This window comes from Notolabrus celidotus, chromosome 6 (genome assembly GCF_009762535.1).
Source record: "Notolabrus celidotus isolate fNotCel1 chromosome 6, fNotCel1.pri, whole genome shotgun sequence".
Classification (NCBI taxonomy): Eukaryota; Metazoa; Chordata; class Actinopteri; order Labriformes; family Labridae; genus Notolabrus; species Notolabrus celidotus.
In genome coordinates, this window is record NC_048277.1 from 11,007,485 (window position 1) to 11,026,328 (window position 18,844).

Sequence of the window (18,844 nt, forward strand, 5' to 3'; positions counted from 1 at the left end):
TTCATCCAGTTGAAGACAGGTGAACTCACCTGCTGCATATTGGTGTGTTTACAATTAAGCAATCGTGTGTTTGTGCACCTGATGGCTGTGTATAAACCAATTGGCTCATAGGTGTGGTAATTTGACAGCCAGTGCTTTGGAATAGCATGGAAGTGACATCATGATATACTTCTGTGTCTAATGTGTACAAGTGTGTTGAGTGTTTTGCAAATCCCTGTGTGTATTGTTTTGCAATTGTGAGGCTGACATTGTGCTTATAGTGGTGCAGATCTGGGCCGATGCTTTGCTCCATGAGTGTAAGGCTTTGATAATTGTGTAATACTTTTGATTTTAGTGTTTATTCAGTCGTAAAAAACTAACAGACTTACTGCTCAAGTTTCAGCTCTAATTAGTCACGTGTGTTGTAAAGATCCAAAGGCTGGGCCAACAATAACTGCTCACGTGCTTAACAAGTATGAGCTTTATTTATAGGCTACTTTTGGTGTCCGTCTTGACTCTTGAACAGGTGAGCGCTTATGTTTTAATGAACTGTCACTTTATAAAGATTAACCCTGGATCTAAGAATGTGTGGGTATTACTGCACCACCAGGTCGCGCCACTGGGAGTATATCTGCTCTCCCTCTCTCACCAATTCCCTTTTTAACGGTTCTGACGTCACCAACCTGCAATTGAACGAATGAACTGACGAACAACCGAACCTCTACCGGAGCAACCGGGCGGCAGTAGAGTTGCAGAGCGAGTCCCCGCCACCGCCTTGGAGGAGCCAAACGGAGTAAAGCGCACAGTGAGCCGCTGCGTGAACGTCGTGCAGGAACCAAACGATGCGAGCGCTGCACACCTCCGCCCAGTAACACTTACCATCGACTACTGGTAAAGAAGAGAATCTTTACCGTGATTTACCGACAGAAAAAAACAAAAGAGAGACGAGAGACTACCGGACAGCCGGACGGACAGACCACCGCTGAGACCACGCTTGAGAAACAAACATCTGCGGTGGTTCCATCGTGGTCTTTCTGCCCTGTGGATCAAACCGAGTGGATCCTTGTATTTAAATGCTTTAACGGTGCCGAGTCCCCGGCTTGAGAGCGAGAGAGAGGGAGCAGCCCAGAGCGAGAGAAAGACAGAGGGATCACAGAGGGATCGAGAGCATAGCGCAGGAAAAGGAGGAAATTAACCAAGAAAGAAGAAGAGGATTTGCAAGCAGCTTTGTTTCCTCACACAAGTTTCATTGCAATCAGCGTTATTGTTAAATTTCTGCCGTGGATCCCGGAATCGGTAACGCTCTCAAGCTGTGTTCTCTAACCATGGGATGTACTTTGAGCGCAGAGGAGAGGGCGGCTCTGGACCGGAGCAAAGCCATCGAGAAAAACCTCAAGGAGGACGGTCTCACCGCGGCCAAAGATGTGAAACTGCTACTGCTCGGTAAGAGACGCCTGATGAATCCCCCACCGTGGGGCCTGTAGATCCAGGACTGAGGAAAAGAGACGCTTAGAGGGTTGCAAGGTGTGGTGTCGGGGGTGGGCGGTTGGTAAGACATGATGATCAGTGGTTATGGTGATGGAAGGAATGGAAAATAAAACATGACGCTGATTAAAAGATAATAAAACAACAATCTTGTGAATAAAACAACATTTGGAGAAATTGGCATCATATTGACACCCTAACACACCCTGCCATGTTATTGCATCACTTTGAAGCCACCTGCTACAACAGGCTTCTATGCATTGAATGTGTTGCAGATGGTAAAACATTCAGCGCATTCAGATTTTTGGGTAAAAGGTGAGGACGACATCACGGATGAGTACTGCAGAAGGGCTCCAGGAAAAATGGCAGTATGCAGCAATGGAGGGCCGAGCGCTGGCAGCTCTGCTACATATTGAACTGGGAGGTTAATTCATTTGATCTTTGAGAGAAAGTTAGCATTTATAGTATTTGACTTAGGTGGGGGATGGAGGAAGAGAATAAAAAGGATGGGGTCGAGGAAGAATGGGTGCAGCCACTTGCTTCATTCTTTTTTGTCTCCACCCTTCTGCTGCTGCTTTTATTCACTTATAGGTTTTTTTAAAAGGCTGATGCTCCCCTTTCTTTCTCTTTCTCTCCCACCCCCATCCTCTATCTCACTCTGTTTCCATCTTGTTCTCTCTCTCTCTCTCTCTCTCTCTCTCTCTCTCTCTCTCTCTCTCTCTCTCTCTCTCTCTCACACACACACACACACACACACACACACACACACACACACACACACACACATTCCCTGTTTACATTGTCCTCTTGTCTTTTATCCCTCAGGGGCCGGAGAGTCAGGGAAAAGCACCATCGTCAAACAGATGAAGTAAGTCTCTAATAAGCACGGTCTAATAACCCTATAGTGTATGTGTGTGTGCTTCTCTCACTCTTTCTTTCTTATTTTTTCACACACATCACTAAAACACACACACACTCACACACACACAGTAGCCTACACCTGGGTCTGGTGTAGAGTGTAGCTGCACCATGGTAACACCTCGATTTTGTGTCATTTTCCTGGAAAAGCCAGACTGTTGACCCTATAGAGCTCCAGACTGTAACCCTTGATGGCCCTGTCAAACATCCGCCCAAGCTTTACTCTTTCAACCCTAATCCAACATCTGATTTTGGTCTGTGTGGGTGGAAACATGGATCAAACTGGGTGTGGAGAAGAGATGATGCAGGTGCAGTGATTTGCTGTGTGCTGCATGTAGGATGTTTTTGTAAAATGGTTGCCATGACATGCTTCTTCTACAAACGATTATCAATTGTCCAGATTTAAGGTGTGGCTTTGTTCCTAAACATGGTATCAGACGGAGGGAAGAGCATTGAAGCTGAAATGTAGAAGGGGTTTGGGACACATTGATGTCACTCCTGTTAGATAGGAGGCAGGATACAAGGGCCTCGGTCTCCTTCTCTCCTTCCCTCCTCATGTCAATGATTCAGTGATCTGAGAAGCAGAGGTAACACGTGTGTAGATGCTGTTCTGATGCTGTTTACATTTATTTTCTCTTTTAAACAAAACTTTAAAATTTTGTAGGACTTAATTTGACTCCACTGCAGGGACTCATTTTCTTCACCCACCCTCACTCAAAAACAACAAAGCATGATCATTCCAGTATGCTCTGTGACTACAACTCTCCTCAGGACTTCAATCATATGTCTTAATAACCAAATCCTTCCATGTCACTCCAGTGTTAATGAACAGTGCTATATTTAAACAGCTGAAACAATCAATCCATTAATTCATCAGCTGATTGGCAGAACACGAATCAGTCAGGCAGTTTCTCACTTGAGTAATTTATTCAAGAAAAAAGGCACAAATCCATCCTCTCGGATGTGAGGGTTTTCTTTGATTCTCTCTTTATTATCTAGACAACTGTAAATCCTCAGAATTGGGCTGCTTGCTGTGTGAAGGAAGACATTTTAAGAGATTGTAAAAAAAAATAATAATAATGACAGAAGTTCTTTCAATTTATCTGTCATAATAAATTAGTTCTTATTTGGCTTGTGTTGCCTGTTACACCCTCATGTCAATACCATGTAACCTGCTGAATGTGTAGCTGTGAAAGCCCACTAACTAACCTGTGGTCAGTCCAATATAGCCCTGATGAAAAACCTCTCCTCCAGGGAATGAACGTGTTCCTTTGGTACTTAGCTGTTGTTTTATGGACTTAATTAAACGTCTTTTTTTCCCCTCCTATGGTAACATTACAACGTCCTTATAATACCTCATTAGGGACTCATGTGTGCTGCTTAATGCAGAATTTTCTGCAACATTATTATACTTTCATAGTATTTTTGTATTTAATATATTATTGCATTAATCCTTTAATATATCTAAAGGATTTGCTGCAGTTCTTAAGGTCAGCTGCACATCAGCTGTTGAATCAACAGTATACTTAGCCCCCCTTCAAACCCACCCCCTTTTCCATGTCATCACTAATCCTGTCATGACATATGCTTTTTCCTCAATCTCCTTCACTGTGTCGTTTCACAGAGGCCGGAGTGCATCTCAGCTGATAATAGGCTTTGGTTGTGGCTGCACAGTGACATATCACATGAGGACATGATTCAGTGGATCCAGATGAGTCTGTTTCTCAGCTGTTAATGGTCATTTCCACAGTACAGCACGTTCTGCACACTGACTGACCATCACTCCCTGTGGGTTCATTAAATTAGTATAGAAGGCTGTAACCTTTGGAGTCACTGGACTCACTGGAGACATTGGACTGTTGTAAATCACATTTGTATGACTTGAGTTGATGCAGATGGATGTTTAAGAGGTGTGTGGTCTATATAAGGGTCAAACAGGATAATAATGTAGATATTGAAGTATGTTTCTGCAGTGTACACACTGTAGAGACACATGATGAGTGTCTTGGGAGTATTTCTTTTCAGAAAGCGAGGCAGCGTTTTTCGGCATGTTTCATTTGGATCCTTTCGCTCGTTGGTTTCAGCCCGGCCACCTCCGTGTTTCTGTCGTCTGATTACAGTCTACAAGCTATTCTTGCTTAATTCATGAATTGATGAAAGTGCATCAGACAGACAAATTGCCTGTTGATTTTTAAAATAAATAAAATGTTTTTATATAAAACGCTGAATGATTCACAAAGACTGCTTCCTCTCAAGGATGAAGAGCAGCATGACACAATATGCCTCAACAATATTTCCTCATGATAAGGTGCGCTGGCCTTCATGATTTGTTGTTGCAATATCAGAGGCTTTAAAGCAGCCTGACATTTTCATAAATTCATGCAGGAGGGTCAGCGCTCTGTTTGCAGAAATATACCCTCCAAACTAGAATAATTGCTGACACAGAGTAATTTAAAAGCAACATATATTTTTCTGACAACATGCAGAAGTATTTTATTGTATTTCTCTACAAAGAACATCATTCTCATAGAGAGGGAAGCTGTCTTTGAAGTGGTGGACAGCGCCCTGCCAGGGAAGCCTTAATGTTCCTGTTCAGAGACGCTCTGCTATTTCCTGAACCGCATCAGAGGAGTGGAAAGCCCTCACTGCATTTTCTTTCACAGCACTTTGAACATCTGGGGCGTGCTCAAGTGACCAGTTGTGTTTGTGTGTGTGTGTGAGACTTTGTGTGTGTGAGTTTGTTTTTTCTGCACAGTCAGACAGAGATGAATGGATTAGATTAAGGTATAGGTTTGATGGTGTGTATATTGAGTGGCAGTGTGGGTCGCAGCTGTGCTTGTGGTGTTAGTGAGTGGAATTAAGGAGCCTCTTAGAAGTCTGTGTGATAGAGTGGAAAAACACTGCCATCATGCCTTCCACAGAGACTGTCAGGCTTGTGAGGCGAGATCTCTTCTTTAAGGATTTGAAATATTTCCTGGCATCACATTGTGTCTTTAATAACTTTATCTGGAAACACGTATTATTGTTTTATAAGACAGTTATATCACTGATAAGCTGTGTTATGATGACTGACTTATGACAAAGCACAAATAACATTTCTATAGTGAGCACTGGTTTACTTTGGGTGAGTGTGAGTACCCAACAAAGAGATCTGACTGAGTGAATTACAGTTGTGTATGGAGAAGTAAGTTATGAAGTAATAACAGTCTCTCTTGTGCTAAGAGTGCAATGCAGAACTACATGTGTAAGACAGGAGGAGGAAGACATGATGAGGCATACAAAATGTATGACTGCAGAAGTATAGAATCTGAGGGAACAATAGTTTGTGTGTATTTAGGTGTACATATGTATACGATGGCCTGTCGAGGAGTGTAAGATTTGGGCCTGCCCCCTCTGGGACTTGTTCATGTGTGAACAACATATCTCTATCTCCTACATGGAGCTGGGTGTGTGTTTGTGTGTGACACCATCTGTTTATGGCGCCTGTGTGTGTTTAGACGTGTGCAAAGGTCCTCTCGCTGCCCAGCTGGCAAACTGACCTCTCCAGCAGTGCTCACTGTGCGAGAAAAATCATTTAACTTTCCTCTTTTCATAAAATGCAGCACACACCAAAGAAACTGCTGGCTGGTACAGCTGTTGAAGAAGAGGGGGCAAGGATTTGAAGTTGTGCTCAGTGTTGGGTAGAAGTGCAGTCATCTGAAGCCCTTTGTACTTTTGTTAGTTATGTGTCGGTTGTTTGCTTGCTGCCTTTAAAAGTTCTGCTTTAAGGGGAGGATCCAGAGTCTTTTTCCAGATAATTTAATATTACATTAACAAAGAAAAAACAGCGTTGAATTGATCTAAAAACTCTTTCTTTAAAAACTAATGATGTCTGATGAAAAACATGATTTTCTTTACAATCATATCAAACAATCAGCTAGCTAATTTGTCACATTCTTAAAAAAAACTTTGTAAGGATCCACTAAAACTAACCTTTATGATGTTTATGGGTTTTTATGACTACCAGATGACTGTAAATCTTCCTCCTTCTTCTGCCTCTAGAAAGTCACATTTTCACCTTTTTTTGGGACAGAAGTTGAAGTTTTGCTATGTTTCCACTCATCCTGGAAAAAAAGCAGAGATGCTACACTGCACTGTTATATATTGGCATGAAAAAGTGTAGACCCTAAATTTAAATCAATCTCACCTTTTCACATTTTATTAAATGGAAAAAAAACCTTTTCAGACCAATATGGTTATTGTGTATTGGGCATTTTCCCGCTAGACATTTTGTGATATCTTTATTTGCTGGACAACTGCACATGAAACTGGCCAAAAGCCAGTAAATACCAGCTAGTGTGAACTCTGCTCCCCATGTAAAATCAAGTGGTTTGAGTATGTTCACAAACTGCACATTGAGCACTCTGAGTGCAGAGACATTCATGTTCTAATAAAAGAGACCACAGTGAGTCTTTCTCACTCCTGCAAGTTGTACTGCTGCATTGTTTTCATATCAAAATGAATCATCAGATAAATCATCTTTTAATCATTAACTGTGTAAAACCCATAAAAACTCTTTAAACTTTGAAAGTGAGGCACGATAGTTTACTGCAGGAGAGGTGGCCTTGAGTGTTAAAACTACAATGCAGAAATGTAGCTCAGCAACAAACTTACTGATATTAGCCAGGGCTGATAATCTTTTCATGATATGGATGCTGAGAATGTTGGAAGTTTTTTTGACTTGAGGCACATCAGTCCCTTCTTTAAAGCAGTGGCTCCAAAAGTGGAGGTCAGAACCCTCCTGGGGGTCGCGAGACACTGAGTGGGGGATTGTGAGATGCTTTCCAAAGAACAAATGAAATCTTGAATTCTTTTAAACTGCATCCTTTATCAATTGTTGTAAAAATGAATACAAAAAGTGGTTGAATCTTGAAGAAAACTATACAAACTAAGAATGCGTTCAGTTTCCTGCTTTTCTTTGTTGCCACATGACCCCTGAGGTTATGACACATTGACAGCATCAGTTTCAGAAAGTCAGTTTACAGAAGCACAGGAAACACAGTGACATGTGCACAAAGTTAGGCTAATGTTTTGAAATACAACTTAATCAATTATCTTCCAAAAGTTATGGAACGGTCATCAGCTGTGTGTCTGTTTATTGAATATTTTATGTCCACCCAGTGTTAAACATGTATTCTGCTCCCAGCCCTTCTTAGTATTTCAAATAGTATAATTGTTTGGCTGTTGAAATCTTATCTGTTGTATCAGGGTCCCTAATTTGAAAGGCCTATGAGTGTGTGTTTGCTGCAGTTGGCAGTGTTTAACCATCTGGAGGGACAGTGAGGGTCACCAGTCTCTGGTGTCATTTTTTGGGGTGCTGGGCGTAAACATTTTGGAGCCCCTGCTTTGAAGAAACATTTATACATTGTAGCCCATCAATCATTGGAATTCTGCCATTTTCTTATTTGAAGTATATCTTTGCTGAAATGCAGTTCATGAAAACATTAATTAACCTCCCATGGTCAGTGTATTGGCTTGTTCCTGTTGCCTAGTGATGGTCCCTGAGACTGACACTGAGATGTCCTTCATCAGCCTTTGACAAGCAGGGTTAGCAAAATCAGAAATGATTAAACATGTTAAGAAAACTAAGGAATGTCGACTTTCCTAACGTAACAAAGTCAAATGTCTTTAAGTGTGCTTTTAGTTTTGCTGCAGTTGGGACCCAAATAAGCTTATTTGGTGCCATGACACAGCCTCTTTTGGATGCCCATCCTAACCAAATTGTGTTCAGTTCAGAGCCAAAATGACAAATTAGTTTATACTCAAGTCTGGGACTGCTGTCTTGACTAGTGTAGATATTGTTTTTTTTCACAATTTTGGAACTAATTTTTTTGTTTTAGTACCCATGATTATGATTCCAGCCATCATCTCATTGGTAATCTGTAGAGGGTCCAAAGGGGATAGAGTCAACCCCTCTTTACATTGGCCAAGATGTGGAAAGTCCCTGGACAGGCAGTCAATCACTAGGCTGACACCTAGAGACAGAAAACCATTTACGCTTTACATACACACCTACAGTCAATTTAGAGTCCAATAATCCTTAACAAGCACGTCTTTGGACTATGAAGGGAAGATTGAGAGCTTAAGAAGGACCCACACAGACATGAGAAGAACATGCAGACTGAACAGAAGCTCTGGCAGGTTCTGGCAACAGAACAGACCACTATGCCATATTTCCGCTCAGCCCTAGTTCTGTCATGGTCCATAAAATGAAATAATATGAAATTATGACACATATCTTTGATTTACATTATTCCACCATTGTGACAGCTTTTATTTATCCAAAGTGTATTTATAGTGTGTTTATATATTGTCCCCCTCTGTATAACTTCAAATGACTGTTGTTTGTCACATTTTGTTTTTGCTTCTTTGTAATTGAAGTGCTGGAACAGCTCCGACTCAATTGTTTACTTTTGTTCTGTGAATCTGAGCTCTGCTCTGCATGCATGGTGTCATTTTTATGTTCAAGTCTTCATTCAGCACTGGGCCATCAACTTCAGAAGTCCATGTCTGTGGCATTACTTGTTACTGACCTGGATGTCAATCTTACCGTTAATGTGTGTCGAGATCACACCATGCAGGGTAGGTAAAGTAATAGTGACTCTGGATAGTGTTCCAAATACGCCATTAGCTTTGAAATCCATGGTCATCTACCTCGGTTCATCAGGTCCTGTACCTTCAGTGAATCAGTCATTCATTGCTTTAGGGTTGTCTCTGGTAAATTTTCTGCTGTTCCCAAAGGACTGTTGAGTTGGCTCTACACAATTTGCAATATTTTTGGTGCTAATGCTAGCTGCTGCTATTACTGCTTTGTATTTCAATACATCTTTGTGTGATTATGACTTTTCATGTGACTTAAAAGATTTGTTCAAACTTGAGTACTTTTATCCTCATCTCAGAATACTTCTGGCACATGTTTTGCATATTACAAAGACGCAATTTTCCTTCTCTCATCAGCTTATTGCAGCTGTGCTTGTTCTTCCTCCATGCATGCAGGGGTAGATTTCATATTGCCACCCACTGTTTTGGAATGTGTAGGTTGTTGTCAAGCAGTAAATTAAGTCAAGCCGTTTTTTATCAGTTATTGGGTTAAATTTGACTATCAGAATAATAAATCATAGAAATGTCCCATGATCAGCTGATAATTTATTGTACCTCTATAAATTTATACCCTACATCCCTTTTAGAACAAATTGGATAAACTGAATGGGTCTTAAACTGTATCAGTATGTTCATGAATTTTGTTGAAACAAAAAAGAGGGACCAAAGATCTGCTGGTTTATGTTTTATTGTCAGATCATTTAGATTTGTAGAAAGCTGTGGTAACGTCCTATCAAAGCACAGATCCTCAGACCTATTTATTAATGAAGTTGCTGTGAATAGAAGATGAAAAACTTCTCAGTGTGTCCTCCTTTACTTTATCTCTGGCTTTTCTCTCATACAAAGTATGTGTGTGTTTGTGCTACGCTGACATGATTGGAGGCGACTGGCTGAAGGGAGAACAAACGCTATCCGTCCCTCACGGCTGCACTGCTTCCCACAGGCTTTTCCCACCGTGTGTGTGAGTGAGTGAGTATGTGTGTGGGGCTTGTCTAGAACAGGAGATAATTAGGTTTAAGCCTCAGAAGAGGAGAATAAAAGGGGGAAGGGGACTAGGATGGAGGAAAAAAAGGTGGTGGGGTTTTGTGCAGAAAGGCTGAGGAGGGGGAGTTGTAGATCAGGGGACACAGAGAGGGAGTTTTAATGAAGGCAAATAAATTCCTAATGCATCAAAAAGATAGAGAGGAGCAGTCTGGAGAAAGAAAGGGCAGAACTTCCTAAAGTGGTGATGAAGAGAGAGATGAGACTACCAAAGCTGGAGGAGAAGAAAGGAGATAGAATGAGAGGGACACCCAGCAGGAGCAACCAGGGAGGAAAAATTCAATTGAAGTGGGAGTGTGAAAAGAAACAGGAGAGAAGAGGGTAGAGGGGGGATGAGTGTGAATGAGGCTGGGGAGGTAAGAGGAAGGAAGGGAAGCCATTTTGAGCAAGAGGAGAGAGATTGGCAAGTGCAATAACATATTCTCACTTATTAAGCAAGCCAGGGGAAGTGACAAAGAGAGGGAAGGACAGGGTGCAAAGGGTGCCCCTCCTCTGGACTCTGCTCCCCTTGATAATTATTAGCCTTCATTCTCTGGGATAGTGAGACAAGGAGAAAAAAAAACAGAGAAGAAGAAAAAAGAGAAAGAGAGGGAGGGGGTGAGAGATGGGGTGGGAGACTCATGTTGGCACCAACTCAAGTCTTGCATGAAGAGACACTCTGTAACTGGTGATCGAGAGCAATCCGTCAGCCAGATCATCATCCTTCATTGGTTAAATATAGCCGTGGGTGTGTTCATCAGCGGAATGATTTGATTGGCTGTCTCAGTGAGCTATGAAGTAACAGCAAGAGAACGTCTCATGATAGCTGTGTTTGTGTGTGTGCATGTGCTCGCTAGCACTTCCAAGAAACCTCTGATAACAGTGTGTGTGTTTGTGTGTGTGTGGAATGTTTGAACCCAGTTAGCGTCTTGTAAATTGTCAGCAGGGCACCAAATAAACAAAGCTTTAACAAAGTTAAACACGAAAACATGAATACGCAAACACTCTGGCCCAGTTTAAGATGATTCTGTTTTTCTTCTTTTTTTTAAAACGCAATTCATTACTTCATGAACCACACCTCATGTTACCCAGTCTTGGGTATTTTGTTCTTTCCTCCACATTTCCACACTGAAGGTGTGTCCTAAATCAGGGAAACAACCTTCGAGGGTGCAGGCTAAAAAGGATGCGCCTTTCTTATCCAAACTGAAATCAGACAGGCTGGTCTACTGAGGATTTCCTGTTTGCATCACCAGCTGTTCCTGCTCTCACTCTTGCAGCACAAAGCACTGCACTTGTTGCTAAGCAACAGGTAGCTAGCTGGATAACTAGCTAACATAACTAACGTCTCATGCTTATTATGTTCAGAATCATTTGAAGATTTCAGGCATCATTCATATTACTCAGCAATTAGATGTTTGATTGAAACTGAATCTGTACGTTGTGTTTCCTTATCTGCTTGATATCTCATGAAGCTCTCCTATCTCATCTACCTCCTCCCTCTTGGTCATATCTTCCGTAAAAATAACATCCAATTCCACTGCTATGGGGATGACACCCAGGTCTACCTGTCCACTAAACCCACCTCCTCTCTCTCTCCCACCTCCCTCTCCGACTGTCTTTATGACATCAGATCCTGGCTCACCCACAACTTCCTCAAACTGAACAGTGATAAAACAGAGGTCCTTCTCATTGACACCAAATCCACCCTTCCAAAAACAAGCAACCTCTCCATCCTCATTGACAACTACTCCGTCTCCCCCTCCCCCTATGTTAAGAGTCTGTGTGTTATCCTCGACAATACACTATCATTCCAGTCCCACATCAATAATGTCAACCGGTCAGCATACTTCCATCTCCGTAACACCTCTCGCCTGCATCTGTCTCTCTCCCCCAACAGTACATCCATTTTGGTTCACACCCTGGTCACCTCCCGCCTAGATTACTGCAACTCCCTTCATTTTGGTTTATCCGACAAATCCATCCATAAACTTCAACTGGTTCAGAATTCCGCTGCCCGCATCATCACCACCAGCCACATCACACCTGTCCTGAAGCAACTCCACTGGCTTCCAATTAAATACTGCATCATTTTTAAGATTCTGTTTCTCACTTTCAAGGCCATCAGCAACTTAGCTCCTCAGTACCTCATCGACCTCCTCCATACGAAAATACCCACCCGTAGCCTCAGGTCCTCCTCTTCCACCCAACTCACCCTCCCAACTGCTCGCTTGACCACCATGGGGTCGAGAGCCTTCAGCCGCTCAGCCCCCCGCCTCTGGAACTCTCTCCCCTAGCTTACTCACTTTAATCTATCTCTATAGGACTGGAATGACTCCCTGCCACCCTCTCATTTTGTTAGTATTGTTTTGTTATTTTTGTATTTATGTATCTATTTATGTTGTAAGGTGACCTTGAGTGTCCAAAAAGGCGCCTATAAATAAAATCTATTATTATTATTAATATCTCATGTTATTTGGCTCGCTAAATCTTGGTTCAACCAAGAAGGATGCACCCTTCATGGCCCTGGAAAAGAAGGACGCACTCATTGGCAGTATTTGAAGGCCTTCAAAATGTGACAGCCTTGTTGCACTGCTTTGATGCAGGCTTGAGATGCATCTTTCATAGGATGCAGCTCCAGATTTTTTTTCAGTCTTTGTCCCTGTTTGTGTTCTAAACCTCAAGTTTTCACAAACTTCTTTGGTCAGATGCTTTATGATATTGTCCAATTGCTTGCTGCTCAAACCAAACATGCTAACATTAGCCCATCAGATATGTATAAATGTGTTGGAGATGGGCTCCTTGTCCAAAGTGATGGGAAGTCCAGTGTTTGTTGCTTCGGTACAGCACCCTTTCAAGTAGCTTCAGTATATGTACTGTATTTTGTTGCACGTTTGGATTTTATATGTCCTTTTTAAAGTGGTGTTATTGAACACAGCTCTATTGCTACTGCCTTGCATAAAAATCCTGTTGCGCATATTGCAAGTGGCTGTTGGACTCAATTTTGAAATATTTCCTCACTTCAGACATTTTAGCCCCTGGGTAACTAATGTGAAGTTACTTGCATTTTTGCTTTCTGCTGCAAATTGTGCTCAGTTTAGGGCAGCTGACGTAAATGAATAAGGTGAGATGATCGGCTCTAATTTCTCATCCTCAATCAGTTAAAAAATGGTAGATCATCTAGGATCTGATTGTTGAGATCAGCATCAGTACATCCCTTAAGAAACTAAACCTTGTGGAGTGCATGTTTATTTGGAAAGACACATCAATTTAGGACAACATGTGACAAGCGGAGATTGGTGGGGAAATACCACCTCACAATACTCTGAATTTTCTGATACTATTGGTAGAACAAATTTGGATACAGAACAAATCTTCCTCTCTTTCTTTACTATTTCTTGTTCCCTCCCTCCCTCTGCTATGTTCCCTAAATTAAAAGCTGTTTCTTGCTCTAAGCCATGTCTGCTCTCTCTCTCTCTCAGTCTGCACAGTTATATGAGCACAGGTCAATATGACTGAGTGTGGTCCACGCGCTAATCAGGGCTTCTTATAAAAAACAATGGTCTTTTGTGGGAGGACAGTGAGTGTGTGTGTGCCTGTTCACTCACACAACTCAGCGTTTTTTTTTTTCTGTTTGTGTGCATATGTGGATGTAGTTGTGTAAGAGTGTTTCCTTTTTTGTGTGCTAGAGCCATTTGGCAGATTTGATGTCAGTTCAGTGCACTGCAAGACAAAGGAGTCTTGTTACAGTGACCGCACTCAGCTGATACAAAGTCAGCTGATGGTGACTGTGGCTGGGTTTGAAGCTGGGAGAGAACATTTGGAGAATATTTCTGTTTGCATCACCAAAGTTAGCGCAGGAAACAGAAACTCCTTGAGCATTCAGTTCTAGTCTATGTAAGAGTCTTTAACGAATAATATCCTGTGTGAAAATAACTAAACAACTAACAGGTGTACGTTCACTTTAAGACTTTGTACAAGAAGTAGTTAAAGTTTCCTCATTTAAAACAGCATGTCAGTCATGCAGAAAATTCAGCAGTGTCATCAGACTCCATGTACAGCCTTTGGTTGGACTCAACCTACAAGAAGCAGAACTTGATCATATCAGGGCTACAGCATTGCTTGAGATTACAGAACATGTTTTTATTCTTATTATTTTTACTCTTTGGTTACTTTGTAAATCCATATTTTAGAATTTATAAAATTTTTAGATTTTTAGTTTGTGTTAAGGGGTTGGATCATGGCCATGTGTTATTTATATCCGGCAAAGTGAAGGCCCATTCACATTAGGCATGATTGTTTCATACCGTGCCCGAGCAAGACTGCTCACCCCTCCTCTCTCCCCTGCTGGTCTGCTTTCACACTAGCAAACCGTTCCATGCCTGGGCATGCTTACTGTATGTACTCTGTCTGATACAGTAGGTGGCGATATGCACGTATTTGGTTTGCAAATGTTCACACTAGCAAACCGTTCCATGCCTGGGCATGCTTACTGTATGTACTCTGTCTGATACAGTAGGTGGCGATATGCACGTATTTGGTTTGCAAATGTTCACACTAGCAAACCGTTCCATGCCTGGGCATGCTTACTGTATGTACTCTGTCTGATACAGTAGGTGGCGATATGCACGTATTTGGTTTGCAAATGTTCCGTGTAGACGAAGGAGCCCATCCTACAGCTGTAGATGTTTTTATTGTTTTGAAGACGCCATCAACGACCTACTCGCCAACCCTTTTACTTTAATTTTTACAGCACAGCTCTGATGATGATTTAGACTTGTGTTGTGCCAATACGATGTTTTCTGAAGTGACAAAGTCCAATAGTTATGACGTCATGTAGCAGCTCGCTTCCTTGTGTGAGCACATGTGACCAAGTTGGAGTAGCATGAAGCATGCTCAAGACCACCTCTGCAGGTGAACTGCTGGAGTCCGGTATTAGTATGTTCCCACTGATGAAATGAACCAGACTTTGGGGTCTAGTGTACTCAGACCTGGGCCCGGGTTCCTAATGTGAAACCACCCTCTGTCCGTTTCATTCAACATGCAAAATGTAACTACTGGTAGGATTGTCTTTGAGAGGGCTTTCTGAGAGTGTACAGTAACGTGAGACAGCTTTTCTCTACAAGCTAATGCTAGCACTTCACCATGCTAACCAAAGCCATATGTTGATATGTATTTGGTAAGACTTTTCTGGTTTTTACCGAAGCACTTTAGCCTGTAAGACAGCTAACATTTTTGAATGATCTGGGAAGAAAAGGTACAGCTCAGTCTGATGGAGGTGTCATCGTCGTTTCAGGCTTTTAACCAGTTTAAAATCACGAATACTAAAGAACTAACGCACAAACGGATGGATTTGCTGGGCCTGAGCAAGACTACAGCCATCTATCCTGCTGCTAGAACACTGAAGGCCCCACTCTTTTGTTTCCTCTGACTGAATGTGCTTCACTTGGTTTGAATCCCTCAAAGTAAGTAATTAATATTGACACAGGGGAAGACAGCTGAGCTGAATAATTACATTTCGACCTTGTATGTGGGACAACCTGATTAGACCTGAGTCCCATCTTTTCTGCGTCTCCCTTCTCGTCTGACTGAATTCTGCATTGATCCAAATTGCCCTTAACAGAGCGCATGTTGACTTATACGACTATAATATTGGTGTTATCAACTGCTCCTGGAACAACTACTTCCTGTTACTGTACTGACAACTGGAGACACAGAACAAAGGTCACACTATGTACTTTGAATTCTGTTTTACTTTTCTCCTTTTCAAATGACTAATTAAATTTCTTTACTATTGTTTTTCTGCTTGTTTTAACAAGTTAAACACCAAGTGATCATACACCATAAAAGTGACCTATTGTCAATATAAGAACTGCTGATTTTAAACAGCAGGTTAATAAAGCTACTTTTTATCAGAGAAAACTGACCAAAAAGTGCTGGTGAGTGAAAATACTGGTGTCCATAGTTGGATTGTCTTTATGTGAGACTACTATGATGTTGCAGTACCTCTGCTTCATTTTTCTAAATGAGGGGGAGTCCTTCCACACCCAAAAGTTCTTCACTGAGGAGGGATTTTTACATTTTTTGGGGAGGGGGATTTTATTGTTACGCCTAAACATACTGTAACAAGGGTTTAGCTGGTCATAAAACAGACTGATATTACTAATACTGATGCTTCGAGATGAGGTCATCTAACCTCAAACCAGACCATCAGATACTTATCTTTTTTCCATCATAATTGTAATTTTAGACACCACTGCCACTAGGTCGTTGTTCAGCCCCAGCTCACAGACAGGATGAGCTTTTGTTTACAATTTCCATGGAAAATATTCAAAGTGAGCAGTATGACTGACAGTTAAAAGACAGTAGGATGTTTTTTTCTAATGAATTTTGGGACTACTTGGCCTAAAGTTAACCTCCAGTTGCATTTCTTTTTTTCAAATAGCATTAGGAAATGTCTGACCTTTAATGTTGTATAATTTCTGAGACAATGCAACACTTCTCCTTTCACTGCCTCACCCTGTTTTTGCAAGATGCTATCTCTCATATGTTCTTGTTATGGCAATCATCACAGCTAAGACACATTAGATCGGCATTCTGGACCTAAAATTATTAAAAATATAAGTTATATTTTGGGGATTTTTTGCATTTATTGACAGGACAGCTGAAGAGAGACATGAAATGTGGGGAGTAGAGATGGGGGAAGACATGCAGTGAATGATCAACCGTCTGGGAGTTGAACCGGCGACCTCTGCGACATGGACTATAGCCTCTATACGTGGGGCACTTAGACCACTAGGCCACCAGTGGCCAATGTGCACATCTTTAAAAAAGATTTATATTGTTTTTGTTGAACCATCATACAATTTGAAGTATAACGTTCACTATTGGAATTAATGTATTTTCCAAGTGAAAATGACATCAAGAATATCTATTCAAAAGATTAGGCAGAATGGGAATGATAACTGAAATCACTCAGATTGTTCAGGAAGTGGCTAACAGCTATTACTGCATCAGTCGAACAATAATGAATGAAGTCACTTCTCTCATTTAGAATCAGAATCAGAATCAGAATCAGCTTTATTGGCCAGGTATGCTTGAACACACAAGTAATTTGACTTAGGCAAACTGTGCTCTCTTTGTACAAGCCCATCTGTGTTTTAATAATTAATCTGAACACCTTGCAACAACTAACAAAAACCCCCTCAGCACCCATTGTGGAGCTAAAGTAATACTTGACAAGTGTAGCATTTGCTAGCAAATTGATATGCAGAAAGCTTGCACCATTACTGACTCAATAGTGCCAGTATGTTAGCTGTAGCTCACTTGAGTATTAGCTCAATACAGTCACTGAGCTGCTGAGAAGGAGAAGCTTTTTAGAAATAGCTACATTCTCATAAACTAGCATGATTGGATGTCACACATAAATTGGCTTAATGTTGTCTGGACTGAATGAAGCTATATGTTGACATTGCTGACTAAGATGTTTTCCTGATGTCCCTATTGAACAGGAAACTTTTACAAGTCACAATTTTACAATGCTGCAAACTGACCTGAAACATACTCACCTAAAATTCAGAGTGTACTGTTATCATTGCATTTGTCAGTTAGCCAATAACACCTTTACCACATTAAGCTGAGAACATGACAACATACTGTGTGGCCTTGTAGCTCAGCTGCTACATCACCATTGCAAGCTTCCAAAAATGCATTATATGCTCTTATGATGATTGCCAAAAAGTGTATCAGTGGAGGTACCTACATCTCAAAGCTTGGCCTGGTGAAGTGTGAAGAGTAATGTAACTGTGTGGTTTTGTCAGCCACCAAGGAACATTTCAACTGTATCTGGCGCAGAACAACTCAGAGAAAAGTCTAACTAATAAAGACTGATACAAGGCTTCAGCGCAGCGTGCTGGGTGTGACTCTTTGTGCAGCTGCCGTTACCCAACTGGTAATTAGGCAACGTTCATGACACTGCACTCTCTGTAACTGTCAGCCTGAGCGTTGCAAGGTGAGCACCGGTGTGAAGGCGTTGTGTGTTTGTGTATGTATGAGTGTGTGTCTGTGCATATCAATTTTACATGTGTGTTTCCCTGTAGATGTCTACCTCCGGGGAGAGAGGGTGTGTCAATGTTGTGTTTTAATTAGTAGTTGATTGCAAATGGAAAGGGAGAGGAAACAAAAGGAGAGGGGTAAGAAAGAAATAATTAGGAATGATGCAAGCAAAGATGGCAGTGAGTGGGAGAGCCTGACAGGGAACAAGTATGATGTTGGGTGGAAAGTACACAGAGAGCGAGTGAGAGAGACATGGGAGCAGTGGATGAAAGAGGATTTGGCAGAGGACAGAGGCAGATAGAGATAAAATGTGGCAGTGAAACAGAGAGATAATGGCAGACAGATTTAATGAGGTCTTCCCAGATGTAATAGTGAACTGTAATTATTCTGCTCTCCTGTCTGCCTGGGTTAATATGCATGTGTGTGCAACTCCTAACAGCCCTGCTGAACTGGTGTGAAGCAGACTGTGTCCCTTGACACACAAGCTCTCCGTCAGCACATGACCAAACCAGGAGCCAGCAGGGGATACGCTGGGAGACCCAGGACTGAGTCTACTGAAGCTCCTGTGAGGATGTGAAAATTGACATAGTCATTACAGTGGCCTTTAATGTTTACTAGACACTCAAAAGGTCCCACACAGGTATTAGGGACTTGACTAAGGACTAAGATTCTCCTTTGGCGACTGATTGGGTTCAGAGTTCAACTTTGGGGACTCAGACTTGAGGTTTTGTGACTTAACTACAGTTCTGGA

The 18,844-nt window shown here is 41.6% G+C and overlaps 1 protein-coding gene across 2 annotated transcripts in view; it reads left to right on the plus strand.

Annotated features, from left to right (window-relative positions):
• The first annotated feature begins 604 nt into the window (after positions 1-604).
• LOC117814406 (guanine nucleotide-binding protein G(o) subunit alpha) overlaps positions 605-18,844 on the plus strand; it is a 122,395-nt gene continuing 104,155 nt past the window's right edge. Inside the window, exons 1-2 of one of the 2 annotated variants that reach the window (XM_034685718.1) lie at positions 605-1,422; positions 2,290-2,332. In XM_034685718.1, coding sequence (XP_034541609.1) covers positions 1,305-1,422; positions 2,290-2,332 — 161 coding nt within the window. In that variant the 5' untranslated portion in view covers positions 605-1,304. The remainder of the gene's footprint in view (positions 1,423-2,289; positions 2,333-18,844) is intronic. The other variant, XM_034685719.1, reaches the window with a different exon arrangement.